Source organism: Hypanus sabinus, chromosome 8 (assembly GCF_030144855.1).
Source record: "Hypanus sabinus isolate sHypSab1 chromosome 8, sHypSab1.hap1, whole genome shotgun sequence".
NCBI lineage: Eukaryota > Metazoa > Chordata > Chondrichthyes > Myliobatiformes > Dasyatidae > Hypanus > Hypanus sabinus.
In genome coordinates, this window is record NC_082713.1 from 106,558,135 (window position 1) to 106,578,503 (window position 20,369).

Here is a 20,369-nt window from a genome sequence, read left to right on the forward strand (position 1 = left end):
GTGTGGTGACCAGAACTCTCTGTCCTTCACCTCAACTCAGTTGTAAAACTTCTTGCAAATGTTTACAGTGATCCTCCTAAAGGATGCCAAATCTCTTCACACACATCTGTCTTGTTAAACAAACTTTATTTCTACTTAATATCAATAATGTCTACTTCTGTCTGCCCACAGATCTAGGAAGTGGCTTGGGTTACCATTTGGCCATTTGAAATTGCTTCCTCTTCTAATAAGAGCACAAGTAAAGCAGGGTCTTATGTTCCCATCCAATTCTGATACCCCTTTAATCACAGTCTTAAATCTCTGGGTTTGGGATTCCAGAATCTTGCTCAAGATAAAACCACTCTGGTTTTCCATAGTCAATGATAAAGCTCAACGCCCGCTGCTGTCTGGAAGGATTTTGTATGTTCCCCCTGTTTTCTGTGTGTTTCCTCCAGGTGCTCTGGTTTATTCATATTTTCCAAAGACAGGCAGTTAGTGTTAGAGTGTGTATGCTATGTTGGTGTTGGATGTATGGCGACATTTGCGAGCTGCCCCCAGTACATCCTCATACCATTTGATCATTGACGCAAAACGGCACATTTCACTGCATGACCTGATGATACACATGACAAACCTGCCAATTGGCGGGTGGGTGATCTGTTAAGTTTTGTTTGTAAGAGGAGCATGGGGGTTTTGGTGCTACTGTCACTGTTCTTTTCTGCAGCTGAGGGGGGTCTGGGATTGTTATTGTTGCTGTTTTTTTCTGTGAGTGAGGGGTCTGGGATTGTTATTGTTGCTGTTTTTTTCTGTGAGTGAGGGGTCTGGGATTGTTATTGTTGCTGTTTTTTCTGTGAGTGAGAGGTCTGGGATTGTTATTGTTGCTGTTTTTTTCTGTGAGTGAGGGTCTGGGAATGTTATTGTTGCTGTTTTTTTCTGTGAGTGAGGGGGTCTGGGATTGTTATTGTTGCTGTTTTTTCTGTGAGTGAGGGGTCTGGGATTGTTATTGTTGCTGTTTTTTTCTGTGAGTGAGGGGTCTGGGATTGTTATTGTCGCTGTTTTTTCTGTGAGTGAGGGGGTCTGGGATTGTTATTGTTGCTGTTTTTTTCTGTGAGTGAGGGGTCTGGGATTGGTATTGTCGCTGTTTTTTTCTGTGAGTGAGGGGGTCTGGGATTGTTAGTGTTGCTGTTTTTTCTGTGAGTGAGGGTGGTCTGGGATTGTTATTGTTGCTGTTTTTTTCTGTGAGTGAGGGGTCTGGGATTGTTATTGTTGCTGTTTTTTTTCTGTGAGTGAGGGGGTCTGGGATTGTTATTGTTGCTGTTTTTTTCTGTGAGTGAGGGGTCTGGGATTGTTAGTGTTGCTGTTTTTTCTGTGAGTGAGGGGTCTGGGATTGTTATTGTTGCTGTTTTTTCTGTGACTGAGGGGTCTGGGATTGTTATTGTTGCTGTTTTTTCTGTGAGTGAGGGTCTGGGAATGTTATTGTTGCTGTTTTTTTCTGTGAGTGAGGGGGTCTGGGATTGTTATTGTTGCTGTTTTTTTCTGTGAGTGAGGGGGTCTGGGATTGTTATTGTTGCTGTTTTTTCTGTGAGTGAGGGGTCTGGGATTGTTATTGTTGCTGTTTTTTTCTGTGAGTGAGGGGTCTGGGATTGTTATTGTCGCTGTTTTTTTCTGTGAGTGAGAGGTCTGGGATTGTTATTGTTGCTGTTTTTTTCTGTGAGTGAGGGGGTCTGGGATTGTTATTGTTGCTGTTTTTTTCTGTGACTGAGGGGTCTGGGATTGTTATTGTTGCTGTTTTTTACTGTGAGTGAGGGGTCTGGGATTGTTATTGTTGCTGTTTTTTTCTGTGAGTGAGGGGTCTGGGATTGTTATTGTTGCTGTTTTTTTCTGTGAGTGAGGGGTCTGGGATTGTTATTGTTGCTGTTTTTTTCTGTGAGTGAGGGGGTCTGGGATTGTTATTGTTGCTGTTTTTTTCTGTGAGTGAGGGTCTGGGATTGTTATTGTTGCTGTTTTTTACTGTGAGTGAGGGGTCTGGGATTGTTATTGTTGCTGTTTTTTTCTGTGAGTGAGGGGTCTGGGATTGTTATTGTTGCTGTTTTTTCTGTGAGTGAGGGGTCTGGGATTGTTAGTGTTGCTGTTTTTTTCTGTGAGTGAGGGGGGTCTGGGATTGTTATTGTCGCTGTTTTTTTCTGTGAGTGGGGGGTCTGGGATTGTTATTGTTGCTGTTTTTTCTGTGAGTGGGGGGTTCTGGGAATGTTATTGTCGCTATTTTTCACTGTGAGTGAGGGGTCTGGGATTGTTATTGCCGCTGTTTTCTTTCTGCGGGGAGTGGGTGGGGCGTTTCAGGTCTGTGACTTTTGTTTCTTATCTTTTCATGCTGTAGGGGTGGAGTTGATGTCTTTTTTTCCATTAACACCCATTGTGTTTCTGTATCCCATGGCTATCTGGAGAAGGTGAATATCGGAGTTGTAATGTACAGGCATACTTTGACAATAAAATGAATCTTTGAACCTTTTAAAGCAAATCTTTCTCTTTATCTTTAAACCATGTCCACGGTCAACATAAATTTTTGATAATAAGAAAGGAATGAATGCAGAAGATCATCTTAAGTCTGCGAGCAGTCACTACAGTTGTGGAGGCCAGACTTGGGTGTAAATACTCACCAGGATGCATTTATTGGAATGAGAATGGAAGCAAATCGTGAAGGACAAACACTTATTGAAAACTCACAGCAACTCTCAACAATTTGGGTTATGACAACATGCTGTTAGCATAGACTTTACTGCAACTGAAGTTAACTTGTTATTCAGTTAATTTGTTAACTGGCTTGATTAGTTTAGTTTGGAAACCCAAAGCAAGCCAAAAAGTGTTAAATCCAGAGCACCCCTCTGGCAGCAACTTTGGAGGACTTCTACACTACCCTAAACAATGCAACCCACACGATGGGCACATCTCTCACCATTCTACTCCCACTTACTCCCTCCAGCAGCAGTGCACTGTGACTGCAGAGTGCAATGTGGTTACTCATCTGGGAGGCTGGGGCAATTAAAATATAATGAGTAAAGATTAACGCACGCAAAATGCTGGAGGCACTCTGCAGGTCAGGCAGCGCCTATGGAAATGAATAAACAGTCGATGCTTCAGGCATGACTCTTCATCAGGGTTGTTCACCAGCATTTTGTGTGTGTTGCTCTGGTTTTCCAGCATCTGCAGAGTTTCTTGTGTTTAAGATTAAAGATGAGCTTTATTTGCTACAAGTCCATAAAGTGAAATGCGTCATTTGCGTCAAATCAAATCAGCGAGAATTGTGATGGGCAGCCTGCGAGTGTTTCCGTGCTTCTGGTGCTAACACAGCATGTTCACAACTCACTACCTCTAACATGAAAATCTTTGGAAACCAGAGCACCCAGAGGAAACTCATGGAGTCACAGGGCGACCATATAACCTCCTCATTGGCAGTGGCTGGAATTGAACCCAGGTCACTGGCACTGTAATAGTGGTTCACTAACAATTGCACTATCATCCTGCCCAGTTACATTGTTTAAAATGCATGTGGACAGGTTAATGTATCGGAAAGGAAAGGTTAAGAGGGATATGGGTTAAAAAGAGGCAAAATGGGAGTAGTTTAGGTCAGCATGGATGAGATGGGCTGAAAGGCCTGCTTCCAAGCTGTATAAATTCTTGACTCTGTGATGGATGCAGCAGAATGAGGGGTAAACTTATAGAAATGTTTAAAATTATTGGAAGCATCAAAAACAGGCTTTACCCCAGGGCAGAGGAGTCCAAAACAAGGTACATAGATATAGAGTGACAGGGCAAAGATTTAAAAGGGACCCAAGGGGCAACTTTTCCATGCAGAGGGTCATAGAAGTCAAAGAACTCTATAGCTCAGAAACAGGCCTTTGGCCCATCAAGTCTATGCTGGACTCTCTGGCTTGTCTCATGATACCAATGTCTAATCCAATTTGCTACCTCATCTGAATGTCAAGTGGCTGAACCTTCTTGACCAACCTCCCATGCAGGACCTTGCTAAGGCCCATTCACTGCTTTTCCTTAACCAACTTTACTGGTTACCTTCCCCCAAAAAACTCTATTAGATTGGCTAGACATGACCTACAGCACCATGCACAAAGCCATGTTGACTATCCCTAATTAGCCCCTGTCTATCCAAATCCAGGTCCTTAGAACACCTTCCAATAGCTTTCCCATTCCTGATGTCAGGCTCACTGGCCCATAAAGTCCTGTCCTATTCTTAAGAGCCTTTCTGAAACAATGGAATAACATTAGCTACCCTCCAATCCTCTGGCACTTCACCCATGGCTAAGAACGTTTTAATCATCTCTGCTAGGGCCCCTGCAATTTCTGCACTACTCTCCCATAGGGCCCGAGGAAACACCTAGTTAGGCCTTGGGTATTTATTCACCCTGATTTGCCTCAAGACAGCAAACACCTCCTCCTCTGTAATCTGTGCAGGGTCCCTGACGTTGTTGCTACCTTGCCTCACTTCTGTATCCTTCTCCTGAGTAAATACAGATGAAAAGTATCCATTTAAGATCTCCCCGCTCTCTTTTGGTTCCACGCATAGATTACCACTTTAACCTTTCAGAGGCCCAAATTTGTCCCTTGCCATCCTTTTGCTCTTAACATATGGAAACCATTAGGATTCTCTGGCACTTTGTCTGCTAGAGCAACCTCATGACTTCTTTTAGCCCTCCTGATTTCTTTCTTGTGTTCTCTTGCATTTTTATAGCCCTTAAGTACTTTATTTGTTCCTACCTGCTATGCACCTCCTTTTTTTCTTAACCAGCACCTCAACCAGCAACCATCTCTCAAAAAGAAAGGTTCCCTAAACATGTCTCGTTGTCTTTTCTTCTGACAGGAACATACAATCTCTATACTCTCAAAATTTCACTTTTGAAGGCCTCCCATGTATCAAGTACACCTTTGCCAGAAAACAACTTGTCCTAATCCACACTTCCAAGATCCTTTTTGATACCATCAAAATTGGCCTTTCTCCAGCTTAAAATCTCAACCCAAGAACCAGACCTATCTTCTTCCATAATTACCTTGCAACTAAATGCATTAGGATCACTAGTGTTCACCTACACAAACTTCTGTCTCTTGCCCTATCTCATTCCCTCACAGGAGATCGAGTATTGCATTCCCTCTAGTTGGGACTTATATGTACTGATTAAGGAACCTTTCCTGAACACATATGACAATTTTTTTTCCTATCCAGCCCTTTTACAGTATGGGAGTCAATATGTGGAAAGTTAAAATCACCTACTATCACAACTTGATGTTTCTTCTAACAGTCTGCGATTTCTCTGCACATTTGCTCCTCTAAATCCCATGGACTGTTGGGTAGTCTATAATGTAATCCCATTAACGTGGTCATACCATTCCCATTCCTCAGTTCCACTCATAACGCCTCACTAGACGAGCTCTCCAGTCCATTCTGACTGAACACTGCCATGATGCTTTCCCTGTCTAGTAATGTCTTCCCTTCCTCTTTAATCCCCTTTTTAGGGTAGCACGGTAGTGTAGTGGTTAGCACAATGTTTTACAGTGCAGGTGACCCAGGTTCAATTCACACCACTGCCTGTATATTGTCCCTGTGAACATGTGGGTTTCCTCTGGGTGCTCTGGTTTCCTCCCACAGTCCAAAGACATACCGGTTGGTGGGTTAATTGGTCATTGTAAATTGCCCCTTTATTAGGATAGGACTACATTGGGAGATTGCTGGGCAGCATGGCTGAAAGGGCCAAAAGGGATTGTTCTGCACTACATCTCAATGAAAAAATTCCTCCCACTCTATCACATGTAAAGCAACAGAACCCTGGAACACTGAGCTGCCAGTCCAGCCTCTTTTACAACCAAATCATAATTCCAAGGGCTGATCCATGCCTTGAAATCCATGCCTTGAACTCCAGCTTTCCTATAATACTCCTGTATTTGAATGTACGCAGCTCAGAACATTAATCCCACCATGCTCAATTGTTTGATTCATGACTTTGCATGTAGGCTTAATGGTGCTTCTCCACAACCACCCCACTATCGGTTCTGGCAGTCTGGTTTCCAATGCCCTGCAACGCTAGTTTATATCCAGCTGTACAGCACTAGCAAACCTTCCCACTAGGATATTAGTTGCCCTTCAGTTAGGGTGCAAACCATCTCTTCTGTACAAGTCCCACTTTCCTTGGAAGAGAGCCAAATGATCCAAACATGTGGTGTCTTCCCTCATGCACCATCTCCTTGGCCACACATTAAAATGTACAGTATGATCTTCCTAGTTCTGGCTCACTCAATCCAAGATGGCGGCGCGACGCAGCTTGCAGCGGCCACTCCGGAACTGATTATCTGTTATTCGTGAAGTGGGGTGTTGTGCACAATCATAATCGGTTGAAAATGGACGTGGGAGCACGGAGGAACATCGGGAAATTCCAGGAAGACCTTCTTCGTTGCTGCTGCTGCTGTGAGGTCCGGGACTCTGCTGGGAAGAACAGACCCCCAGTCCTTGGGGTCACGTTGCCGATGGCCGTTGGCGGGGCCGTCTTAATACACTTGGCAGAGGATGGTGCTGGGAGAAGCTGTGCTGGAGGGGATGGTCGTCAGCTCAGAGGTTCGACAGACTCATGTCGCTTTCGGTGTGTGCTGCGTCTGCGAGGCTGGTTTCGATGGAGCATTCATTGTGTGCTGCGTCTGCGAGGCTGAGTCGGGCGACGCCTTGGAAGTCCATAGCGGGGGTATTCCCTTCTGCCGCCAGCGTGGGATGGCGAGTCTGTCGGGCCCCTGGGGACTTGTGAAAACTGTGGTGATTTCTTTTGAACTTACAGTCCTTTAACATCTTGGACTATTTTTACTGTGCCCATAGTCTGTTTTTTTTAATCAATTATGCTATTGTTTGCACTGTTATAACTATATGTTGTAATTATGTGGTTTTGTGCAGGCCTTGTAGCTTTAGTTTTTGGTCTTGTTCTTGTCCGGTGGATTTGGAGCTCCTTTCCAGGGAACACGCTAGACGGTAGCGCGATATTAATACACAGCAGCCTCTCCAGACTCTGGATTGGGGATTGCCAAATGTTACATGTATTTTCCGGTGTAGTCTGTTTTGTCATATGCTTTTGTGATATCATTCTGGAGGAACGTTGTCTCATTTTTTAACTGCATTGCATTTGTGGTTTCTAAATGACAATAAACTGAATCTGAATCTGAATCTGACTAGCACATGGTATGGGTGGCAATCCTGAGATCACAACCCTGAAGGTTCTGTCCTTTAACTTAGCACCTACATCTCTGATCTCACTGTGTAAGGCCTTGTGACCTCTTCTACCCACGCCATTGGTACTGACATGGACCATGACCTCTTGCTGCTCACCCTCTCACTTTAAGAATGCTGTGGACTCAATTCAAGATTTCTCTGACCCTGGCAACATACTATTTGGGAACCTCTTTTTTGTCTACAGAACCTCCTTTCTGTTCCCCTAACCAACAAATGCCCTGTCACTACAGCTAGCCTCTTCTCTCCTCTTCCTTCTGAACCACAGGTATCGACTCAATGCCAGAGACCTGACTGCTATGGCTTTCCTCTGACAGGTCAAACCCCCAACAGTATCCAAAGCGGTATACCTGCTGTTGGGAAGAAGGCTACAAGGGTTTCTTTGCATTCTGTCTATCCCCCTTTTCCCTTCTGATGTCCATCCACTTATCTGTGTCCTGCACCTTGGGTGTAATTTCCTCCCTGTATGTCCTGTCTATCAAGCCCTCAGCCTCTCAAATAATCCGAGCTTCATATAATTCCAGCTCCAACTCCTTAACATGATCTGTTAGAAGCTGCAGTTTGATGTTCTTCTTGCTGGAGGTCTTCCTGCCTTCCCACATACTACAAGAGGAGCATTCCACTATCCTCCCTGGTGCCCCCAATACTCTAAATGTGTAACAAAAAAGAAAGAATAAACAAAGAACAAAAAAAACTACCTATGGCCTACACCTTTCCTCGCCGAAGCCTGATGAGCCAAAGCCTCAATTCCCCACTTCAACACTGGCCTACTCACACAATGACCGCTCCACTTAAACCTAACTTCTTTTTATTGGACCTTGCCAAGTATACACAACCCAATGTCTCCTCAGGAGCTGTGGTGCACAAGAAGTGCCAATTGCTCCCACTCACTTCTTTTAAACTCTCTCTCCCTCTATGCAATCCAATTACTCCTTGGGAACTGTGGAATGCCAGATGTGCCAACGTTCGGTGGGTATTTCATATGAACTGCCAGAAGAAGTGTTTGAGACAAGTGCAACAGCATCATTTAAGCAGCACTTGGATTGGTACATAGAGGGGCGGGGCTTGGAGTCACATGGGACAAACGCAGGAAATTGGGACTAGCTGGGTGGCCACTATGGTCAGCATGGACTGGTTGGGGGTAAGGGCCTGTATCCGTGCTGTATTATTCTATATCCCCCACCCCCCCAATTCATTCCTTCGTTCCTGGAACTCAGAGCTAGAATGTGTGGATAGGAAGAAGTTACCTGCAGGCAGAAAGACTAAAGGCTGTTGCCCACAGTGGAGAGCAGACAGACCCGCCAGACTCCACCAATCTGCTTCCACATCCACATGGGAACAACAGACGGAGAGCAAGGTACAACAGGACAGTCGACATAACATAGAAATACAATTGTATCAGCATGAATTAATCAGTCTGATAGCCTGGTGGACAAAGCTGTCCCAGAGCCTGCTGGTCCTGGCTTTTATGCTGTGGTACTGTTTCCTGGATGGTAGCAGCTGGAACAGTTTGTGGTTGGGGTGACTCAGGTCCCCAATGATCCTTTGGGCCCTTTTTATGCCCCTGTCTCTGTAAATGTCCTGAATAGTGGGAACACTTGTGGGCTGCCCCCAGCACATCCTCAGGTTGTGTTGGTTGTTTACAAAAATGACGCATTTCACAGAATGTTTCAATGTACATGTGATCTGACTCTGAATCGGAATCCCTTCAGTTTTCCAATCAGCCAAACTTACACTGGGATCAGTTCCCAGTGGCCAATTACCAAAAGACCACAAGGCTTGGAAATGTGAGAGAGAATAGGACAGACAGAAGAATATCGCAGCAGAGCCTGAGATTAGGATCGAACCAGCATCACTTGAGCTGTGAGCCACTGTGCCATCCACTACAAGCCTATTCACCTCATAGAGTCAAGGAACAGGCCCTTCAGCCCAACTGGACCATGCCAACCACCTACCTGTGGAACCAACCTGTTACTGTATTAAGGGGAGGGCAATAAGATGTAATCTCACAGGCTATGAGGTTTATGCAAACTCCCACCATGACATTCACTGCTGATATCTGTAATGTTTATAGAAACAGTAAAAAGGACCTTGATGCCAAAAAGGGAATAATTGACCTGGAAAGAATACAGGTGAGATTTATGAAGATAATGCTGTGACTTGAGGCACTGAGTTATGGAGAGAGGACAGGCAGATTGGGACTCTTTTCATTGGCGTGTAGGAGACTGAGGGGTGATAAAATCACGAAGTGCACAGATAGGGTGAATGCACACAGTCTTTCCTCCCTAGGGTTGGGAATAAAGAACTAGGGGTCTAGATTTAAGGAAAAGGGTGAGAAATTTGAGAGGAATGTGAGAGGCAGCTGCCAGAAGAAGTGATTGAGGCGGGTACATTAACAATATTTAAGAGGCACTTGAACAGACACATGACTAGGAAAGGTCTAGAGGGATATGGGCTGAACAAGGGCAAATGGGACTAGTTTAGATGGGCATCTTGATTGACATGGACCAGTTTGGCTGAAGGGGCTGATTCTGTGCTAACTTACGTTACACGACTCCCCACAGTCACTGCCAGATTTGTTGAGCATTCTCAGGTTTTATTTCAGATTTCCAGCATCTGCAGTATTTTGCTTTACTTTCACTGTAATGTCGCCCAGCAGAAGCCCCATTGCCGCGTGTGTGGGAAACAAAATACAAGGCAGCCACTCCAAACCTCAGCCACACATGCACCACGCTGCACTTTACCGGGACCCATGCTGGTAGATCACTTGACCATTCAATCTCTTCTTTGCCACCCAGAAAGAGACTGGCTCGCTGACACTGGCGCTAGTCTGAAATCTGCACGTTCAGAGATTTGGACGGGGGGAGGGTGGGGGGAACAACACAGACAGTGGATTGATTATATCAACAAAAGATGGCAGGAAACAAAATGGGGCAAGAATATTGAGAAACAGGTGAAAAGCACTGGCCCTTTCCAATATTAAACGGAATTAGGTTTATTATATTACTGTATGTGAAAACTTGTACTTCCGTTTTCTGAGGAGATTCCAAAGTGCGTTAGAGTCACTGAAACACAGAGATAATCCACCTAGTTTTCTCATAAAATGTCTCACATGCCAAAGTTGAAAGTGTTCATTTGTGCTCTCAGATTTTGGATTACGAAATATCTACACATGATCAACAAGAATTTAAGCCAAGAGACCGCAGATGCTGAAATCTGGAGCAAAAAAAAAACAAACTGCTGGAAGAATCTGTTGGTGAAGCCACATCCGGGGGGGGGGGGGGAAAGAATAGTTAGAGAAAAGGTTGATAGTCTAGAACGAATAAACTGAGCTCCTTCCAGAGAAACTCTTCAGGTCAGGCAGCACTGAAGTTGACATTTCAGATCCTGATGTAGGGGTCCCAGCCTGAAACACTGAACATTTCTTTGCCTCTACCAATGCTGCTCAACCCTGAATTTCTCCAGTGATTTGTTTGTAATGCCATTAAACCAGGACATTTAAAACAATCACTCGCTAACAGATAGAGAGTATTCTGACTGGTCAAATCACATCCTGGTATGAAGGCGCCAATGCACAGCAACGCAAGAGGCTGCAGGGAGTTGTAACCTCAGCCAAAGCCATCACAGGTTCAACCTCTCTACTTTTGAGGACATCTTCAAGAGGCAGTGCCTCAAGAAAGTTGCATCCACCAGTAAGGAGCATCAGCACTCAGGACATCACTCCCAACACGCGTGAAGACCCATACTTAGCTTTTCAGAGGCAATTTATTCCACCCAAAGATTATGGCCAATCTGTGATTTGGGACCAATTTACTTTTCCTGCATCCCTTACATTGAGATTCAGATTTCTGAACAGTCCATGAGCTCACCGTTGCTCTTTAGTACCACTTTTTAATTTTTGGTAACTTATAGTATTTGTTAATGCGATTGCTCTGTACTGCTGCCATAAACCAGCACATTTCCTGACATATATCAGGGATAATAAACCTGATCCTGTTTCTGCCACCAGTCAAGTTCTCACCTGCAGGAGCTGCCTTGCACCCCTGTAGCCAGCGAATAATTGTTCAAGACCATCCAATTTCTAGATATCTTTGCCCCCGACTATCCACTATCATCAGGATATCTTAAGCAATGATTAAGCTGTTTAATGTTCTTTCTTACGCAGATGTTGAGTGTGATGGTCTTAAGCCTCCAGCTTCTGTTGATTCTTGGTGGGGTTTCGGTGATGATGCCAGTGAGGGGTCAGGGATCTCTTCGATGTCTGAGTGGGAGGGGTTAGACTTTGAAGACTTCTTTTTACCAAAAGCTTGCTTGAACGAGCTTCTCAGCTGCAAAGGGAAAGAGTCAAATTGAAAGACTTCCTTTGTGAATGTGGACAACACTTGCCACTGGTCAGCCCAGCCCTGAGTGGACAATGTGACAATGCAGGCACAGACATTCAGGACAGCTCTGGCGTGAAGGGTACTCTCCATTAAGATCACAAGATCACAAGACAAAGGAGCAGAAGTAGGCCATTCAGCCCATCGAGTCTGCTCCGCCACTCCACCATGAGCTAAACTGTTCTCCTATCTAGTTCCAATTTCTGGCTTTTTCCCCATATCCCTTGATACCCTGACTGATTAGATACCTATCAATCTCCTCCTTAAACACCCTCAATGATTGGGCCTCCACATCTGTATGTGGCAATGAACTGTAAGCCAGAACTGTCCTGAATGTCTGTATCTAGGTCGTCATAACATCTCAGAATGAGACCATAAGGAGCAAGTCTTCAGAGTTACAGAGCCCTGAAACAAGTCCTTTAGCTCAAATTATCTTTGCCAAACAAAATGTCTTCCTGAGCTATATTTGACATGCATCCCTTCAGATCCTTCTATGTACGGATCCAAATGTCTTTTAAATGCTGTAATTGTTCCTGCCTCTGCTATTTCCTCATGCAGGGCTTCCACTTACCCACCACCATCATTGGATAGGAAAGGTTTAGAGGGACAGGTTCCAAATGCAGGCAAATAGGATTACTTTAGGCATTGGTCAGCCTGAATGAGCTGGGCTAAAGGATCCATATCATATGGGGCTTGTGATTTCATTGCAGACTTCACCGCAGACTCTGACCCAGTAACACTTCAGCAAGAAACACTCCATCTGAAGTGTTGTAATTAGAGTCATGGAGATATAGAACACTACAGCACAGAAACAGTCCCTCCAGCCTACCCAGTCCATGTAGAACCGCTATTACATCCAGCCCCATCGGTCTGCATCTGGACCATTGTCCTCCATATCCCTCCAATCTATGTACTTACCCAAACTTCTCTTAAAAGTTGCAATCAAACCTGCATCCACAAATTCCGCTGGCAGCTCGTTCTGCACTCTTACTACCTGCTGTTCCTCTTAAACATTTCACCTTTCACCCTTAACTCTTGACCTGCAATTCTAGTCAACTTCAGTGGAAAACGCTTGCTTGCATTTATGCTATCTATACACCTGGCAATCTAGTACACCTCTATCAAATCTCCCCTCATTCTCCTACACTCCAGGAATAAAGTCCTAACCTATTCAACCTTTCCCCATAAATCAAGACCTTAAATTCCAGCAAATCTTTGTAAATTTTATCTATACACTTTCAATCTTATTGATATCTTTCCTGTAGGTAGGTGACCAGAACTGCAAACAACACACCAAATTTAGCCTCACCAACATCTTATACAATATGACAACCTTACTGCTCTGATCAAGACTATGATTTTTGAAGGTCAATGTGCCAAAAGCTTTCTTTATGACTCTATCTACTCATGACGCCACTTTCAAGGAATTATTGATCTGTATTCTCTATGTAGTAGATGTTACTGGTTCAACACCACCCCAGGAGATCACAAAGATACTTCTTGGTTGCATTTAAATTGAAAGAATTAACAAACTCTTTTCTAAAATTGAATCCAAAGAAACTGGCTCTACAATCCAACAGTCCTTGTTTGGCTTCTTTCAATTGCTTCATTTTTTTTCTCAAATCAGGTTAAGGACAAATAATAGCTTTGAGAATGACATCTGATAAATCTACCCTTAGGCCTTTCATCAAATATTTGACCAAAACTAAATGAACTTACCCAACTTTGTTTCTTCTTCTTTTTCTTCGACTCCATGTCATTCGCATTCCCCATGCTTGCATGGCTGGCCGCATTGTTGACGCTTGAAACATTGTCTGAAGAATGTTGTCTTCTAATCCGTATGTCTGAGAAGAACAAAATATTACACCGTGAAAAGTGTACTGGACCCAATGGCCAAGGAAGTTCACCAATGCTTCTACTTCCTTTGGAGACAAAGGAAGTTGGCATTTCCTCGTTGACCTTCATTAGTTTTTATGTTTACTCCATAGATGTATCCTATTTTACAAGGTTGTTCAAGGAAGTCACCAGGAAAGTGGTTGAAGGCAAGGCAGTGGATGTTATCCAAATGGTCTTTAGCAAGGCACTTGACAAGATCCCACACCGGAGGATGGTCAAGAAGGTTCAATTGCTCGGCATTCAGGATGCGGTAGTAAATTGGATTAGACATTGGCTTTGTGAAACAAGCCAGAGAGTGGTAGTAGATGGCTGCCTCTCTGACTAGAGGCCAGTGACTAGTGATGTGCTGCAGGGATCGGTGCTGGGAACTTAGTTGTTTGCCATCTATTTCAATGATCTGGATGATAATGTAGTTAACTGGATAAGCAAATCTGTGATTTCACCAAGATTGGTGGTGTAGTGGTTAGTGAGGAAGTTACATGGCTTGTAGCAGGATCTGCACCAGCTAGAAAAATGGGCTGAAAAACGGCAGATGAAGTTTAAGGCAGACAAATGTGTGGTGTTTGTTGCACTTTGGGAGGACCAGACAGAATAGGTCTTACATGGTGAGAGGTAGAGCACTAAGTGGTGTGTTAGAACAGAAGGATCTGGGAATACAGATGAATAATTCCTTGAAAGTGGCATCACAGGTAAATAGGATCATAAATAAAGCTTTTGCCACATTGGCCTTCATAAATCAATGTACTGAGTACAAGAGATGGGATGTTATGTTGAATTGTGTAAGACATTGGTGAGGTCTAATTTGGAGTATTGTGTGCAGTTCTGGTCACCCACCAACAGGAAAGATGTAAACAAGGTTGAAAGAGTACTGAGAAAATTTACAAGGATGTTGTTGGGTCTGGAGGACCTGATTTATAAGTAAAGACTGACTAGGTTAGGACTTTATTCCTTGGAACCTAGAAGATTAAGAAGAGATTTGATAGAGGTATACAAAATTATGAGGGGTATAGACAGGGTAAATGCAAGCAGGTTATTTCCACTGAGGTTGGGTGGCGCATCAAATAGATGTCATGGGTTAAGGATGAAAGGTGAAAAGTTTGAGGTGAACATGAGGGGACACTTCTTCACTCCGAGGGTCATGAGAATGTGGAATGAGCTGCCTGCGCAAGTGGTGCATGTGAGCTCGATTTCAATGCTTAAGAGAAGGTTAGATAGATACATGGATGGTAGGGGTTTGGAGGGCAGGCAGTTTCAATGGTTTGGCATGGGCTAGATGGGCCAAAGGGCCTTTTTCTGTGCTGTAATTTTTCTATGACTCTATTGGGGTTCATCATGACTTTTTATGGCAACTGCTCTGCCCGTGACTGCAACAAACTGCAGAGAACTGTAGCCATAGCTCAGCATTTCACGGAAAACACCCTATGTTTACACCTTCACTGCCTGGGCAAAGCAGCCAGCAAAATCAGAGACCCCACCCAGACTGCTCATTCTATCTTTTCTCCTTTCCCCTCGGGCAGAAGATACAAAAGCCTGAAAGCAAGTATCCCCAGGCTCAAAGACGGCTTCTATCCTGCTATTGAACTAGAGAACTATTGAATGGTTTCCTAGTATAATAAGATGGACTCTGGACTTCACAATCAACCTCATTAGATTGACCACCCTTTTGTCGTGCTCCTTCTCTGTTGCTATTGTTACACTTTATTCTGCAGCCATGTGATGGTTTGATCTGCATGAACAGTAGGGAAGAACATTAGGGTAGCGGTTAGGGTAACACTTTCCAGCAGCAGCAATTGCATTTGCATTTCAATTCTCAGCACTGTTAATAAGGAGTTTGTATGTGCTTCCCATGACAACATGTGTTTCTTCTGGGCACTCCAATCTCCTCCCACATTTTAAAATGCCTGGGTTAGGGTTAGTGGGATATGGGCAAGCTATATTGGCACTGTAAGCACACTGACACTTGCAAGCTGCCCCCAGCATAATCTTTGGACTGTGTTAGCCATTCATGTATTCAACACGCTTCACCATTTGTTTCTATGTACGTGGGACAAAGAGAATTAAGCCAAAGACGAGCTTTTCAATGTATCTCAGCACAAGTGCCAATAATTAAACAATTCCAATTCTAAGCGCAAGGGTTTCTTTCCCTAACAGTCTGAAGGCAGAGATCAACATAGTTTGTCCAGGTTGTGCAGTCTAAAATTTGGTACCACAGTCTCAGAATAAGGGTAACTCATTACAACTAAGATGTGGAGAGATGTCTCCTCTGACTGAAGTGTACTATATTACATTCTGAGTTCTATGTGCTAAGTACGAGTTTCCCCAGTCACCCGGTTTATTGATAACTGCCTTTCGTCATTATCTCTCCATCAACAACTTAAACACTTTCTGATATTCCGTCTGACCCATCTGTCAATCGAAAAGAAAACACAGATGCTGGAAATCTGAAAAAAAAGTAGAACTCTGGAAACACTTGGCAAGTCAGCCAGCATCTGTGGAGAGAGAAACAGAGTTAATATTTTACTACTATGATATTTCATCAGGATTAGGCAGGGCTTTCCACTGCTGATGAAGAGTCATCAACATGAAACACTAACTATTTCTCTCTCAACAGATGCTGCCTGGCCTGCTAAGTCTTTTCACCACTTTCTGTTCTTAAATTCTTAATCCACTCTATCACTAATCCTTTCTCCTGCCACTGCCACCTTTCTGTGCAACCTAAAATGATGTTTAATGCTTCCATTCCCCATTTCTGATGAATGCTCACAACCTGAAACTCTCCATTTTTCTCTTCACAGATGCAGCCTGGCCCACTGGGTATTACCAACATTTTGCTTATATTGGAAAACGGAACTGAGAAACAGACTGATTTAACGGCAGCACACTTGGAATATTGTGTTCAGTTCTCTGCCCCCCGTTATAGGAAGGATGTGGAAGCTTTAGAGAGAATGCAGAGGAGATTCACCAGGGTACTTCTTCAATAAGGTAGCCTGACTTGTGAGGATATGTTGAGTGAGCTAAGGCTTTTCTCTTTTTTTTTAAGTTGATTGGAGTAAAGTATAGGGGGAATGCCAGAGGCAGCTTTTTACACAGAGTGGTGGGTTTGTGGAATGCCCTGGCACGGGTGATGGTAGAGGCAGATACATTAGAGACAATTAGGACACTTAGATAGATGAAAGAAAAATGAAGATGATCTTCCAGTAGAAGTGGTAGAGGCAGGTTTGATATTGTCATTTAAAGTAAAATTGGATAGGCATATGGACAGGAAAGGAATGGAGGGTTATGGGCTGAGTGCAGGTCAGTGGGACTAGGTGAGAGTAAGCGTTCTGCACAGACTAGAAGGGCCAAGATGGCCTGTTTCTGTGCTGTAATTTTTATATGGCTATATGGTTATGGTTATAAGATGGATGGAGTAGGTTAAAAGGCTGGCACAACATTATGGGCAAATAGGCCTGATGGGGCTGTACTGCTACATGTTCAAGAGGCTGCAGATGCTAGAGAATGGAACATCACACCAAGCGCTGGAGGAACTCAATGGGTTAGGCAGCATTTGTAGAGGGAAATGGTGAGTCTCTGCTAACATGCCAAATTCTCCATCTATCCTGGCACACTTTCCTTCGTCCGTACCTTTGTTTGCATTATCAGGCCCATTCAAGGCACCCTGAATGGCTGCTTGTGCTGCTGAGTTTTGCCTCTTCAGCATTTCGATTGTCTCTCTCAGTTCCGTTAATTCCGATTCCTGCAATAAAAAAAAGAGAAGTGGGAATATGATTTTGATGCAGCGCTTTCCATTCCACAAAAACTCTGCCTCCTAAAATATGCCAGCTGTTCTCTTCATTATGAGAGACGTGGAATGCCACCAAAAGATGCAAATTACTGCAGATGCATAGTGAAGAGAATTCTGACTGATTGCATCCCCATCTGGTAGTCAGGCTCCAGCGTACAGTATGGAAAGAGGCTGCAGAGGGTTGCAGACTCACTGGCACAACCTCCTCACCATTGAGAAGAGGTGGTGCCTCCAGAAGGCGGCATCCATCAACGATCCTCACTGTCCAGGACATGTCACCTTCTCACTACTACCATAGAATTTATAGTAACTTTATGCCTTTGCTCTGTACTGCTGCCAGAAAACAACAAATGTCATTGTGAGACAGTGACAACAAACCTGATTCTGATTCTAAGAAGTCTCTGGTACAATGGATGTAGGAAATTCTGGACACTAATAGGGAACATGACCTTTCACTCATCTTATTACAGAGCCATAGAGTCGTACAGCCAGAAACAGACCCTTCAGCCCATCAATCCTATGCTGACCTTCTTGCCCCTCTACAATAATCTCATTTGTCAACACTAGGAACGAATCGTTCTGTGGCTATTTATAATTCTGTCTATATGCCACTTAGAGTAGTGCCTGTATCTGATTACACCTCTCCTCTGGCGGTGAGCTGCCGATACCAACTGCACTAATGAATTACCAGAAAATGTGAAAAGAAAACCAACAAAGGAAATTTGAGCATTGTAACACCATTTCAAATAAAGTTCGGCAACAAGCGGAAGGTACAAAAGGTTGTGAATACGTACTACTCTTGTTCCTGCTTGTTCTTCTGTACCAAAGGGCTCAAGGACAGCATCTATCATAAGACTCTGTGTGGACCACTTGCCTGCTGAAGATGAAATCTTGATCTTTCAGTCTATGTTATAATGGAAGCATAGAGCACTACAGCACTGAAACAGGTCCTTCAGCCCATCTAACCCATCTAGTTGAATTGTTACAGTGTTATTCACCCTAGTCCATCAAACTACAGCTGGACCATAGCCTCCATTTGCATGCTCCCCACCCCCTCCCATCTATGTACTTGTCTTAAGAGAAACTTGGATAAAATGGTCTAGAGGGATATGGTCTCAGTCCAGGGAGATGGGACTGGGTAGATCAATTTGGAATGGACTAGATGGGTTGAAGGATCTGATTTTCTGTTGTAGAGCTCTATGATTCTATGACTCTACCATCTGAGGATACGATGACCAGTCGAAATTAGAAGCTGCCGGCGGATGTGAATGGGAGTAGTGCAGGTCACACACACTTCCTCTGCCTGTGAAGTAGCTACCATTCAAAAGAAAAAGCCTGTTAATTAACATCACAGACACTCTCTGGAGAGCAACTAATTTCATAAAACATGGCCCTCACCATGATCATTCTTCCTCCCTCCTCAGTTTAATAAAGCAATCAAAGGGAGCTGCCTGCTTGAAGTTACTTTAGATTAATCACTGTAACCCTTTGGTTTCTGCTTGTGAAAATAACAAGATTATTGCCACATCACTTTGATAAGGTGATTTTGAAGACATAAAATGATGGTTGTTAGATCCTATGTGAAACCTAGCTAATTTTTTCAATTGAGGCAACACACACAAACTGCTGTAGGAACTCAGTGGGTCAGGCAGCATCTGTGCGGGGAAATGGTCAGCCGAGGTTTCGGGTTCAGACCCTTCATCTGGACTGTTCATTTCCCTCCACAGATATTGCCTGAACATCAACTAACCATTTCCCAAAACACTATTGCTCCATTTCCCTCCACAGATGCTATCTGATCCGACATCATCTATGGAAAAGATGTTTCACGCTAGGACCCTTCATCAGGGTCTCAGCAGGAAACATCAACTGGTTACTCTTTTCCATGGACACTGCAGCCTGCTGGGTCCCTCCAGCATTATGTGTCTGTTCCTTTGGATTTCCAGCTTCTGCAGATTTTCTCTTATTTGTGCTACTGATCCACTGGGTTCCCCCAGCTTTCTGTGAGTTGCTCCGGATTCCAGCACCTGCAGTCTCTTGCGACTCTCTTTATTTGACTGGAGCTCAGTTGAGCTTGAGTCATTGGCATTTTATGTCACAGATATTATGAGCTTCTGTACAAATGAGGGGTCACTGGGAAGAATTTATGAACAATTGTGGTTCAAGTCTTGCAAATTTCTATAGATATACAGTGAAAACATTCTGAAAGAGCCTGGTATGGAATCTCCAGTGTGCAGGAACCATATCCAATGTGGACATCTTCAAGGACATGTCCACAATCAAGGACACTTTCAAGGGGCAGTGTCTCAAAAAGGTGGCATTGATCATTACGGACCCTTACCATCTGGGATATGCCCTCTTCTTGTTACTACCTTCAGGAAGGAGGTATAGCAGCCTGAGGCCCCACAGTCAATGTTTCATGAACAGCTTCTTCCCTTCTACCATCACATCTCTGTATGATGGTATTGAGTTTGCTGACCATGAAGTTCTAAACTCAAACAAAGACCTTAAGCCCTCCTCGATATAGATAGCTACAGGTACCCTCACTAAAGGGAGGTTATATGTAGCCACCTGCTCTTCAATGGCTAGATCACTTCCATGTTTATCCTCCATGGTTAGTTTAGATGCCAATACCCACTCCTCCCCTCCTCCCTACGAAGGAGGAGATAATTCCAGCTAACAAAGTAGTTTAAACATAGTTTATTTTTGTGATGCAAGTTTAAATTCAGATAACGTTTAAAATTCGTAGAGGGTATCTACCTTATAAAAAATTTCCAAATAACAAACACAAAGGATTTCCAAAACATAGGTACAGTTTCCATAAGTTAAAAAGACATACCAGCGAGTTGCAGATGAATAACTCTTCTGTGGTAGAAATTGAAGGAAGAGGAATATATTCTAGTTCATGCGCCATCTTCTGTCATTCTTCTTGATGTTCCTTGACCATTCCTAACAAGCCTGACTGCTCTCTTATATTTATACTGTTTTGTTTTGCTACTTGGGTAACTTTACACAAGTGATATTTTTTGGATACCTTTTCACACAGATGATATAAAGC

The 20,369-nt window shown here is 43.7% G+C and overlaps 1 protein-coding gene across 3 annotated transcripts in view; it reads right to left on the reverse strand.

Moving 5' to 3' along the window:
* nav3 (neuron navigator 3) overlaps window positions 1-20,369 on the reverse strand; it is a 449,774-nt gene that overhangs the window by 47,009 nt on the left and 382,396 nt on the right. For all 3 annotated transcript variants that reach the window (XM_059977545.1, XM_059977548.1, XM_059977547.1), the window contains 3 exons: window positions 17,152-17,263; window positions 13,351-13,475; window positions 11,414-11,580 (listed from right to left, as the gene is read on the reverse strand). In XM_059977545.1, coding sequence (XP_059833528.1) covers window positions 11,414-11,580; window positions 13,351-13,475; window positions 17,152-17,263 — 404 coding nt within the window. The remainder of the gene's footprint in view (window positions 1-11,413; window positions 11,581-13,350; window positions 13,476-17,151; window positions 17,264-20,369) is intronic.